We start from the raw sequence: 12359 nt of genomic DNA on the forward strand, positions 1-12359 counted from the left end.
ATAATCAAATCAACAATTTATCTAAAAAGTGCTATTTTAGTTTACGGATGTTGAGGAGAGTTTGAGGTTTTTTTCATCAAAATCATTTTGCGGTTTTGGTTCAAGCGATTATTTTGGCACATCTGGATTATGCAAATTCCCTGTATATAAGATTAACCAAATTTAATCTGAAGAGGCTACAACTCACTCAGAACACTGCAGACAAATTAATTTTTGGAAGACATAAATATGATCATGCCTCTCCATTGTTGAGGTTACTTCATTGGCTTCCTATTTACTGGCAAATTCAATGTAATTTTTAAAATTTTACATGGAATTTTTTTCACCTTTATTACCTCTATCATTTAATTCAACTTGACCTCTCCGCCACATTTGACCTGGTTGACCACACTATACTTCTTCAGATATTAGAAGCAATAGGGATCTCAGGCGGAGTATACAACTGGTTCCAAGGATTCCTCAAAACAAGAACATACAGAGTAAAAACAAAGGATCTCATATCGGAACCCTGGACCAATCCCTGCGGAGTACCTCAAGGCTCACCACTGTCACCCATGCTCTTCAATCTCTTCATTTCCTCCCTTGGTACCCTATTAGACAAACTCGAAGTAACCTCATTCAGCTATGCAGACGATATAATACTCCTCCCCTTTGACTCACAAGACCCCACTACAACAGATAACCTGGTAAAAACTCTAGAAACAGTGGAAAAATGGATGGCAGATCACAAACTGAAGCTCAACCCAGACAAAACTAAATTTCTACTGCTTGAAAAGGACAAAACCCCTTCTATAACTGAACTAGAAATAAAACCCACCAAATATCCTATACAGCCCGCCCTCAAACTCCTTGGGGTAACAGTAGACAGATGTTGCACTCTTCAGATGCAAATCAACAAAATCACACAAAAAGCATTCTTTACTATGCGCTTCCCTCTGCAATATCTTTCTATCACTCCATCTCTGCCATCCCCCTGTGCAACAGAACCTTTGCCCAGCTTAAATCCTTCCCCTCCCATCCCTTATGCAGCAGAACCCTTGAGCACCCGCCCCCACGAGCCCTACATACTTTCCTCCAGAGCAGCATCAGGCCGGCAGCACTCTGAAGAGGCTGCTTCCCAGCCTTCTCTCGTCAGGGCCTTCCGTGTGCCGCATTACTGATGACATCATCAGTGATGCGGCAGAGGGAATTCCCCAAGAGAAGGCCACAAAGCAGCCTGTTTAGAGTAGAGTTGCGCCGGGACAGAAATCCCACCCATCCCCGCCAGAATCCTCTCCGTCCCCACCCGTCCCCATCAGGATCCTCTCCGTCCCCACCCCGCAAGGAATTACCTCCATCCCCGCCCGTCCCCATAAAAAGCAGCAATTACTTCTGACAGGATCATCAATTCCACAGTTTCTTTTGTGTTTGCGCTGCTGTTTTCCTTGTGGAATCTCTTTGGTGGAACCCTTTTATTGTTTTCTGTTCAGGTAATTAACTTATAAACCCCCTCTTTTACTAAGGTTGATGTGTCCATTATATTATACGGACGAACCCTGCTTCCAAAGCCTTCCATCCCCGTGGGAGTCCCGTTGACTAGAGGGGGGTCCCCGTGGGAGTCCCGTGGGCCAGAGGAGTGTTCCCGTGGGAATCCCGTGGGTTAGGGGGAGATTCCCGCGGGACCCGCGGGATTCCCACGATCCCCGTTCCCGTGCAGACCTCCAGTTTAGAGTGCTGCCGGCCTGATGCTGCTCTAGAGGGAGATATGTAGGGCTTGCAGTCAGTGGGGTTCAGATGGTCAGCGGGTCAGATTTAAAAACTAAACAGGCCGGATATGGCCCACGGGCCGTAGTTTGCCCATGTCTGACCTAGAGTAAAGGCACCCAAACTGATGTATGTAGACAATCATGTTATCAGTGACGGGTCAATCGCACGCGAGACAAAGACGCGCCAATAATGCTGCCCAGACAATCGCGTGCAGGACATCAACGCACTGGATTTAAATAGTATTTTAAAGCGTTCCAAAGGGGGTTGTGGGGGGAATCCCCCCCATTACAGAGGAAACTAATTTTTCCCTAAAAAAGAGGGAAAAGGCTGTTTCCTCTATAATGGAATGTGTCCCCCTTCCAACAGCCCCCACAACAGGAGCGCCAACAGTTCACACACACCCTCGGAGAATTTTAAAATACTATTTAAATCTATCGCGCTGACGCCCTGCATGCGATTGTCTGGGCGGCATTGTCGCCATTTCTTTGTCTCGCGTGCTTTTGTCTATGTACCCGTTGTTATCTGTTCTAAGGCTTTCCTGGGAATGTGACTTGAACATAGGCATATTTTATAAGCAGCATTTTTATTTATTTAAAAACGTATTACTCGCAAACATCCAACAATTCTGTGTGAATTACAATATAAGTAAAATCATTCATGTTTAATTAGAGATATATGTATTTTGAATAACTACCTAAATTGATCACAATAAAGAATGTGACTATTAGGGGCATTTTCAAAACACAAAAATATCCAAAAAAAAGTCTAAATCTGCACTTGGACGTTTTTCTTGGCAAAACATCAAGCGCCGATTTTAAAAACAAATATTTTTGACATCTTATGGGACATTCTCCCTCCAGGACATCTAACTCATAAAGGGTCATCATGTTAGAGGTGTGTTTTGGTAGGGATATCAGCTGGCTTAGACAAATTAGGCCTAACCTCCTACAGCTATGCAGACAACATCACCATTCTTCTCCCCTTTGATCAACCAAAACCCTCCATGACACACACTCTACACAAAACACTGGAAACAATAACATGGATGAAAGACCACAAATTGAAGCTAAACCCAGACAAAACAAATTCATTCTCCTCGAAAACAACAAAACCCCAACCATAACAAAATCTAGTTATAAACTCAACCACATTCCCCATATAACCCACTCTAAAACTACTGGGAATGATGATAAGACAGGTGCTGCACCTTGCAACCACAAATCAATAAAACAATACAGAAATCATTCGCTATCATGAGAAACTTAAGGCAAGTGCGAAAATTCGACAGAACACAATTCCAGATTAGTCCAGGCCCTAGTACTGGGTCTTCTAAACTATTGACACATTCTCTATCTCCCCTGTCCCCCAACCATGATTAAACAACTACAAAAAATCGAAAACACAGCTCTAAGATTCATCTACTCACTGAGGAAACACGACCACCTCACCGAGGTGTACCTCAACTCACACTGGCTACCAATATAAGCAAATTCTACTGTCTACTATTTAAAACCAAAAACGGCGACAGCCCAACCTACCTGACCGCCTAGTCCAAACCACCACAAACAGACAAAGGAGAACCCACACTCCATTCACGTACCTTCCAATCAGAGACGTCAAACGAAAGGTAAGGGCAGAATAGAAATCACTAATGTAATGTAATGTGATAATTGAACCTTTTGCAAGATATCCTGGAAGGAATGTAGACATTCTGACTTAGAGCTGTTTTCGAAGTTTCTAAAACGCCAAAAAGGTACCCAAACTGACCAGATGAAAAGGATGCATGAAGGTATGACTCCCCCCCCTGCCCCCTACACATACTTCCCCGGTGGTCACTAATCCCCCCCAAAAAAATATCTGAACACTACATACCTGTGTTTAGAACAGCACAATTGGTTTGGGAAATCCAAGTAGAATTCCATACAGGTGTCATAAGTAACCAGGCAAATGGGCTAGTGAACCACAAAGAGCGAACCATGGCCCATAAGCCACTCTAACCACAACATTTATGGTGGAAAATATGAGCCAACCAAAACCCTATTATACCTACATATAGGTGTCACCTACAGCTATATGAGCTATTGGAATGGTAGATACATAGAAACATGATGGCAGATAAAGGCCAAATGGCCCATCCAGTCTACCCATCCGCAGTAACCATTCCTCTCTCTAAGAGATCCCACGTGACTATCCCAGGCTTTCTTGTAATCACACATTGTCTCCACCACCTCTACCGGGCGACTGTTCCAAGCATCTACTACCCTTTCTGTAAAAAGGTATTTCCTTAGATTACTCCTAAATCTATCACCTCTTAACTTCATCCTGTAATCTCTCACTCCAGAGCTTCCTTTCAAATGAGACTCAACTCATGCGCATTTACACCATGTAGGTATTTAAACGTCTATCATATCTCCCTTCTCCTGCCTTTCCTCCAAAGTATACAGATTGAGATCTTTAAGTCTGATGCCATACGCCTTATGATGAAGACCACGCACCCATTTTAGTAGCCTTCCTCTGGACCGACTCCATCCTTTTTGTATCTTTTTGAAGGTGCGGCCTTCAAAATTGTACACAATATTCTAAATGAGGTCTCACCAGAGTCTTATACAGGGGCATCAATACCTCCTTTTTCCTACTGGCCATACCTCTCCCTATACTCCCTAACATCCTTCTAGCTTTCAGCATCACCTTTTCAACCTATATGGCCACCTTAAAATCATCACATACAATCACTGGTCAAGAATTCTTTCAAGGATTGTTGGGTCAAGGATTGTTGGGTAAGATTTGCATCTTTGTGGATGATACCAAAATCTGCAATAGAGTAGACACCCAGGATGGTGTAAATAACATGAAGAAAGACCTGGTGAAGCTTGAAGAATGGTCTGAAATTTAGCAGCTAAGATTTAATGCTAAGAAATGCAAGGTCATGCATTTGGGCTGCAAAAACCCAAGGGAAAGGTGTACCTCATTTAGAAGTAAGGAAGAAGTAGGGAATTACAGGCCAGTAAATCTGACTTCTATGATAAGCAAATTAATGGAAACACTTTTAAAACAGAGAATTGTGCAGTTTTTTGGAATTCTGTAGATTACAGGACCGGAGGGTTCACTAGACTAGAGGTAGGTCTTGTCAGACAAGTCTGATCAATTTCTTTGACTGGGAGACCAGAGAATTGGATAGAGGGAGTGCACATAAGTTCATCACCTCTAAACTGTAGTTTAGAGGTGATGAACTTATGTGCACTCCCTCTATCCAATTCTCTGGTCTCCCAGTCAAAGAAATTGATCAGACTTGTCTGACAAGACCTACCTCTAGTCTAGTGAACCCTCCGGTCCTGTAATCTACAGAATTCCAAAAAACTGCACAATTCTCTGTTTTAAAAGTGTTTCCATTAATTTGCTTATCATAGAAGTCAGATTTACTGGCCTGTAATTCCCTACTTCTTCCTTACTTCCACTTTGGGGAGAGGGACCACATTCATTCTTCTCCAGTACCACTCCAGACTCTACAGACTCATTGAAAAGGTCAGTCAGGGGAGCCATGTCTCATGCACCACTTTGTGAAAGGAACTACACTTACAGCTGCTGCCACGTGAACAATCTCAAAGCAACCCTATGGGTCAACCTTTAGAAATCAAATTATAGGGACTCTATAATGAAACTTCATCATGGCCCCGTATTATACAAACAATGAATTAAGGAACAATGTTACAAAACCATCATGGCTCCACATTAGGGAGCAACCATCAGACTCCAAGTTCTCTGCAAGTCAAGAAAACCTTCTCTGGAATAAGCACCAAGAAAAACCTGCAATGTCTTAGTTGCAAAAATGACATCCTGAGGAAATCCACTGCCTATCTTCCCAGGGGAGTCCTGGACAGGTCCCACAGGATTGAAATATAGATAGCAGGTCAGAAAAAGTATTGCCTTCTTTTTTCACACTGTTAGACAAGTCCATATAAGTGGGGCTTACCCAAGCTTTAAGAACCCCAGGTGGAAGGAAGACTAGTCTACAAGAGACACTGCACTGCCAAGGTAACGCCACACGTACTTCAATCATCCACAGTGCAATGACTAGGCAGGTCTACTGTTTACAGTCACATATCACTGCCCTGGGACTACCAAGTAACATGGTCTAGAACAGGGGTAGGCAATTCCGGTCCCTGAAAGCCACAAGCAGATCAGGTTTTCAGGATATCCACAATTAATATGTATGAGATGGATTTATATGCACTGCCTCATTGAGGTACAAATCTCTCTCATGTATATTTAAGGACCCTAAACACTAAAAAGCTATTAATTCATCTCTTCATAACATGTATTTAATGTTCACAAATAATTTATTAATTTTTCAAAAATCATCATATAACATAACTTAAATCCTACATTGACAAATCTAGAGCCCACCCAGTTCCACTATTAAGAAAAACCCATAAAAATCCATGAAATGATCACCCATTGCTAGAAAATACTAGTATAAGCTGTTATATTATGATACATCTTTGAGGTAATAAGGAATAGTATGATAAACAATGTATGTTGTATGATTGATGTGTTAAATGGTGAAGTTTGTTTTGATTTTGCATTATACTATAGTACACTGATTTGGAACCGTTCCCAGTATGCTCCTGAAGACGCCTGGTGGCGAAACACTCGACTTGTGTCCAGCTGAATGAAAAGATCTAGTGTGAACTGGCGATTATAGAAGATATTTGGAGAAGTGCAATTGAACATTTTGGATGCTAGTTTGGACATTGGCATTAATTATTCATTGCTAGTATTTTCTAGCAATGGGTGAACATTTCATGGACTTTTAGGGGGGGTTTTAATAGTGGAACTGGGTGGGCTCTAGATTTGTGAATGTAGGATTTTAGTTATGTTATATGATGACTTTTGAAAGAAATGAATAAATTATTTGTGAACATTAAATAATACATGTTATGAAGAGATGAATTAATAGCTTTTTAGTGTTTAGGGTCTATAGTGTTGTATTGAAGCTATTATTAGCGTAATTATAAGCTCTGTTGGGATTTGTATTTGATGTATATTTATTGTGGATATCCTGAAAATCTGACCTGCCTGAGGCTCTCGAGAACCGGAATTGCCTACCCCTGATCTAGAACCACCAAACCCATCAAACAGACATCTGCACCCTCAAAGCCCTGCTAAATTCTCATACAAGTGTCTTTAGCACAGGGGTCTCAAAGTCCCTCCTCGAGGGCCGCAATCCAGTCAGGTTTTCAGGATTTCCCCAATGAATATGAATGCGATCTATTAGTATAAAATGAAAACAGTGCATGCAAATAGATCTAATGCATATTCACTGGGGAAAACCCGACTGGACTGCGGCCCTCGAGGAGGGACTTTGAGACCCCTGCTTTAGCAGTACTCTGCTGAATGCCGATCAGGGCAATCTTGGACTGCCTGAGCAAGGACGGATAGTTTGAAATTTAAAACCTCATATGCATAGCCAGAGTCAACAAGATCCAGTCTAGGTTTGAAATAAGTTAAAGTGCCATGCTGAATGCAGAGTATGCTCTAAGGAAAAGGATTCAGAATCCCCCCCCAAGTTCTAAGAGCTAATCAAACAGGGACCTGAAGGCAGCCACTGACCCATTAATGGGGTGAGGCTGCTTGCTCGCTCCCTTGCAACACGGTGATAGACCTGTCAGTAGAGAAAGACAAGGGTAAAGACACACAAAGAAATCAAGCAAATCCTTCCTGCAAGCAATTTGACTGGCACACTGCTTGCAAGGTTAGAGATTTTGAAGTTTGCAGACTCAACCAAGGATGCAGCTCAAACCCAAATGCCAGATTAACCACAAGAACTTTGACCAGACCAAAGTAAGGCTTCAGTTCTCTAGAGGCCCCCCACAAAGAATCCAAGCACTGGGCCAGCTGTAAACTATCTCCGAGACCAACCCAGGAGACTTTTCATGGTATGCTAGCACCAAAAAGGCTACAAACTCCTGGAGTTGCTCCATTCTATCGCCAAGGCCACTGCTGGACATTTTGCAACAAAATCAAAGCCAACACCGAGGCCACTTCAATTCAAGTCCACTGAAGACAACTAGACCAGTACTAGGATACTGATACCTCCAGTCCTAAGATTAGGTCCTGTAGATAAATCATCATATAAGAACATAAAAACAGGGCACTAAGAGAGTGTGTCTTTGCTGCACAGGACATACGGTAAGTTCAGACCCTAGACTGACCAAGGACCAGCAGTGCTCCAACCAGGATCAAGGAAGGGGTTAACAGGAGGCTACCTAGCTGAAAAGGGAACCCCTTCATCATTCTTCCAACTAGTCTTTGAGATTGTCATCCTTCCACAAAAGGATGTATACATTCCCCTTTTTTCATTTTAAAGGCATAGAGCCACTTACTAGGCTTATTCTGCTCAGTGCAGGAGCCTCCAAGAAGCCTGGCTGAAACCCCAAGACTGAACCAGGATTTATAGAAAGTGTGCAGAATTCATCCAAAGTAGCTCCCAAGATCACTTACCCTTAACTAAACTGTTAACGACTTGTCAGCCATTCAATGGACCAGGCATTGTCAGAATTCACACAGAAAGGCAGAACCTCTCCTTTATACACTGCTACCTATAGGAAAGTCACCCTGGCCCTGGTGAGTGGATATGGTACTTGATGGGAGAAAGACTCGAGACAGGGAGTTCCAGTATACAGTACAGCTGCATGGTGAGTGAGACATCAAAGAGAAAAATTGCTTAAATAGAATCCATCAGTCTTATGTAAGGGCATGCCTCCCTTTCCCCCCCCCACCCCTGTGGCTCTAAAAATAAGTAACAATCTCCTTAGATGACCCATTCATCCTCTCATAATGAGGAATGAGAAGGGGTGGGTTACTAGAGAAGATCATACCTTGCCACCATTTGAGTATTCTAATTAGAAATTTTATATATATATATATATATATATATATATATATATATATAAAACGTATTTTTTTTAAGAAGAATACTCAAGAGGTGGCAAGGTACAACCTTCTCTAGTAACCCACCCCTTCTCATTCCTGTAAGCAGTCTGGTGCAGAAAATGAACTGGAAGGAGGGGCTCTGGCTAATTCAAGGGAGTCTGAATATATGCAGAGAGGCATTAAATAAAAAGCCCTCAAAGCTAGAAAGATGTGTCTCATACCAGTTTCTGAAGGACGCTGCTATTCCAGTGTGACTGTAACCCTCTCCCTGTCGCAGGAGAAATGAATACTGAGCTAGAGCCTAGGAACAGATATGAGCTGTATGTTTTAGTTAGACTAGCCTCCCAGAACCACATCTAAAGTTTGTCCTCATGAAGTGACATTAACATTCACTAGTCACTAATCAACCAGTTAACAAATAGTTCCAGGTCGGAACTGGTATTACAACCTTTAAAACAGGAGGAAGAACACACATTCCATGACTCAGAGAAATGTTCATTTAGTGGCTACTCCCTTTGATTCCAATTACTGTAAAAAAAGGCTGGGCCAATGCTACTCGACTGTTTTGGAAAATATCACACGAGTAAAACATGTTTTGTTACTTTGAATTTGAGGGATGCCAGATTTGCACGTTGCCCTACAGTATCTCATGCAACATAATTCTTTTAACAAACTGATTTTTGCTCCCTGGACAATGAAATGGCAAATTTCCAGTTCAATTAAAAATTATTGTGTGTAAATAACCTGGGGTGGGGTCAGTGCCATATGTTGCCACACAATCAGTGTGGATCTCAGGTCTTCTGCCCCCTGAGCCAGTTGGAGCTAGGGATACTGTGAAGATAACTTAGTTCTGGCTGTTCTTCTATTTTTTTTTTTTTTTTGAGGGGAGAGGGGGGTGAAGCATCCCATTTCCTCTTTCCCCTACTCTTTACCACCACCAAAATTTAAATTAAAAAGTATCTTAGCTGGCAGGGATCCCCTAAGCCCCAGCAGCAGCAAAAATTCAGAGGTGCTCCCCCCCCTAAGTTTTATCAATAGTTAGATGTCCCTTGTTAATTATAGCATGAAAAATTTCCAAAAGGAGTCTCTCATTTTCTCCCCCCTCCCCCATAACACTGGCATGAGAATGATATTCTCAAACCTGGGAAAGTTGCGATTTCTCCATCAGAATCCGTTTGCTCTATTTGTGTACTTGGCACCATTCCTGTGAGAGTAACTCAACAGCTTTAAAATAAATGGAAAAATATTCCAGAACACAGCAAGACAAAGATAATGCAATAAGCCTGTTTTCGTTGGTCCCTAAGGGCTAGAATGTTTATCAAAACCATGGTATTTTAAAAACTTAAAAAGGGGATCACATTCAGTTTTCACCAGTTTCTAAGATTTTTTTTTTAAGAAATGTATACAACTGGGAATAAGAAACTATTTTAGATACTGACTCACTATTTAAACATCTTAGAAAGACATTGCCCTGGGAGAGTTTCTACCAATAACCTACAAACTGGGAATTCAAGGTTTTATACATTTCCTTTAGTATTATTTTTTTTTCTTACCATTGAACAAGTATTTAAACAACATCATGCAAGAGGGTACTAATAATTCTTTAGGCAGGATGAAAATAACTACTGTACAATTGACGCAGTGCAACCTACAGACAATGTGAATATTAGACAGTCCAAAGACAGGGGTACAAGGCCATGATAAAAACGTGAGACAGCTAGGGGGGTGGGGGGAGGAGCAGAAGATTCTAGGTGGTGTGGTGCAATAAACCTCCCGATTTTTCTTTCAACTGAAAAACAACGGAGGCACTATGCACAAATGATTTTGACAATACTTTTGAAACAAAAAGCTCCAGATCACTTCATGGGTTGTTTTGGTGTGTGTGTGTGTGTGGGGGGGGGGGGGGGGGGGGGTTATGCGGTTTAGAAGAGGATAACAAAAGGCAATAAAAACATTTTTGGGGAGATACCAAGTCTCAAACCACGAACATAGTTTAAATGTACTTTTAAAACAAATTTTACTGCAAAATGCCAGAAACTCTCATGTGACATTACCAAGTGGTTCACTTTCCTTTCATATTAACTGTATTTTAAAATTTTTTAGCGATAGCTCTCTCCTTCTCCACCTCCCCCCCCCCCCCCGACAGAATGGCATAGCCCTATTTGAACAGGTAAATTCAAAAAAGAAAGTGAAATGACAAAGGCACATTCGATACCAAGCTAAAAAAACACACACGCGCAATCATTCCACGTTGTGCTAACTTGCCTTGGTACTGGACTTATCGTCCACAATTGCAGCCTATTATAACATCAGGTCCACTGTAGTTTTGAACCACACTGCGGTCATTCACAGGGTCAAGGGTAACCCGAACAGCATTAAAACAGAGGCAAATTGCCTAACTCACTCCGCCTTTAGCACACGATCCTTGCTGAAACTACACAGACAAACTGTTCCCGCGAGAGCAGCAAAAAATCATACGCTTTGCCCCAGCTGCTCACACTTGCCCCCAAAAGTTAAATAAACTTAAGAATAAAAGCGCGCCGGTTGCAGGGAACAGCCCTGCTGCTCACCTGGATCAACGCTCTGCCAGCCATGTTTGCACGCCAGGTGCGAGGAGCGCCCCTCCCAGTTTCGGGGACAGAACGGAAGCGAGGCGGCCCCGCCCCGTCCCCCCCCCCCCCCCCCTTCGCGCGAGCCTCGAGGAAAGAGATGCTTGGTGCTACAAACTTAGTATAGAAGCATTGCTTTACTGGGGCAGAGCGAAGGCTCATCAAGCCTAGTATAAGTTCACAAGTACACAGCAAGATCCCAAAAGCATAAAACTGGTTTTATGCTGCTTATCCTAGTAATAACCAGTGGATTTTCTCAAGTCTATCTTAATAACAGCTTATGCACTTTTCTTTTAAGATATTATCCAGACTCTCAATTTCAGGTGGAATAAGCAAGTTTGAGATATGTAGGGAAGCTAAAGGGGATATGGCATTTTTGGCATTACTCATTTATCCTGCCTTTCCTCTACTTTCCCCTACCCCCTTCCTCCCAGCTACCAGCATCAGCCCTCTCTGCAAGTATCTAGCCTACAACATCAATGCCTTCTCCTAATCTTCAGCTTCATCACCCCAGCCCCTTGCATTGATCCTACTGCTTTGAGCTGCTTCTTTTGATTTTTCTGATAGCACTCCAAGGAAGTTTAAAATGCAAGAACAGGAAGTACCTCTTCTCACGTTATAATCTACCCTATGGTGTAAACAGTAGAGCTGTCCAATTCCCAATTCGAATTGATTCAATCTGGGGGAAAAATCAGCCTCACCAATTCAGTGCAGGCCCAGTGTCATCATGGCCCAGGAAATTCTCCAAAGCAGCAGAGAGGAAAGCCCAACGCGGGCAAGAGCAGCGTGTTAAGACTGCACTGCAGATAGTGTGTGGAGGGGGGTGAAAAGAAAGAGAGGGGGAAGGAAATAGGGGGAGTTATCAAACCTCAGGGGGAGCATGGATGGAGGGTGCTAAATCTTAGGGGTGGGGAGATGCCTTACTACAGGGCAGGCAGGGAAGGAGATGGCTTGGAGATAAGAGAGACATTCTATAAGGAATTGGGGAGGAGTGAGAGAGGTTGACATTATGGAGGGAGGAAAAGAGAGAGAGAGATGCTGTAACAGGGGAGCTGGAAGAACAAAAGGAAG

At 42.6% G+C, this 12359-nt stretch overlaps 1 protein-coding gene across 3 annotated transcripts in view; it reads right to left on the minus strand.

The window, feature by feature from the left end:
- LOC117350531 (tight junction protein ZO-2-like) overlaps positions 1-11309 on the minus strand; it is a 93751-nt gene extending 82442 nt beyond the window's left edge. Inside the window, exon 1 of one of the 3 annotated variants that reach the window (XM_033924836.1) lies at positions 11250-11309. In XM_033924836.1, the coding sequence (XP_033780727.1) occupies positions 11250-11273 (24 nt within the window). In that variant the 5' untranslated portion in view covers positions 11274-11309. Of the gene's footprint in view, positions 1-9820; positions 9860-10944; positions 11136-11249 lie in introns of those variants that run through there. The other 2 variants (XM_033924853.1, XM_033924844.1) reach the window with 2 other exon arrangements.
- Between the last annotated feature and the right edge of the window lie 1050 nt (positions 11310-12359).

The sequence above is a fragment of the Geotrypetes seraphini genome, chromosome 1 (assembly GCF_902459505.1).
Source record: "Geotrypetes seraphini chromosome 1, aGeoSer1.1, whole genome shotgun sequence".
NCBI classification, from domain to species: Eukaryota; Metazoa; Chordata; class Amphibia; order Gymnophiona; family Dermophiidae; genus Geotrypetes; species Geotrypetes seraphini.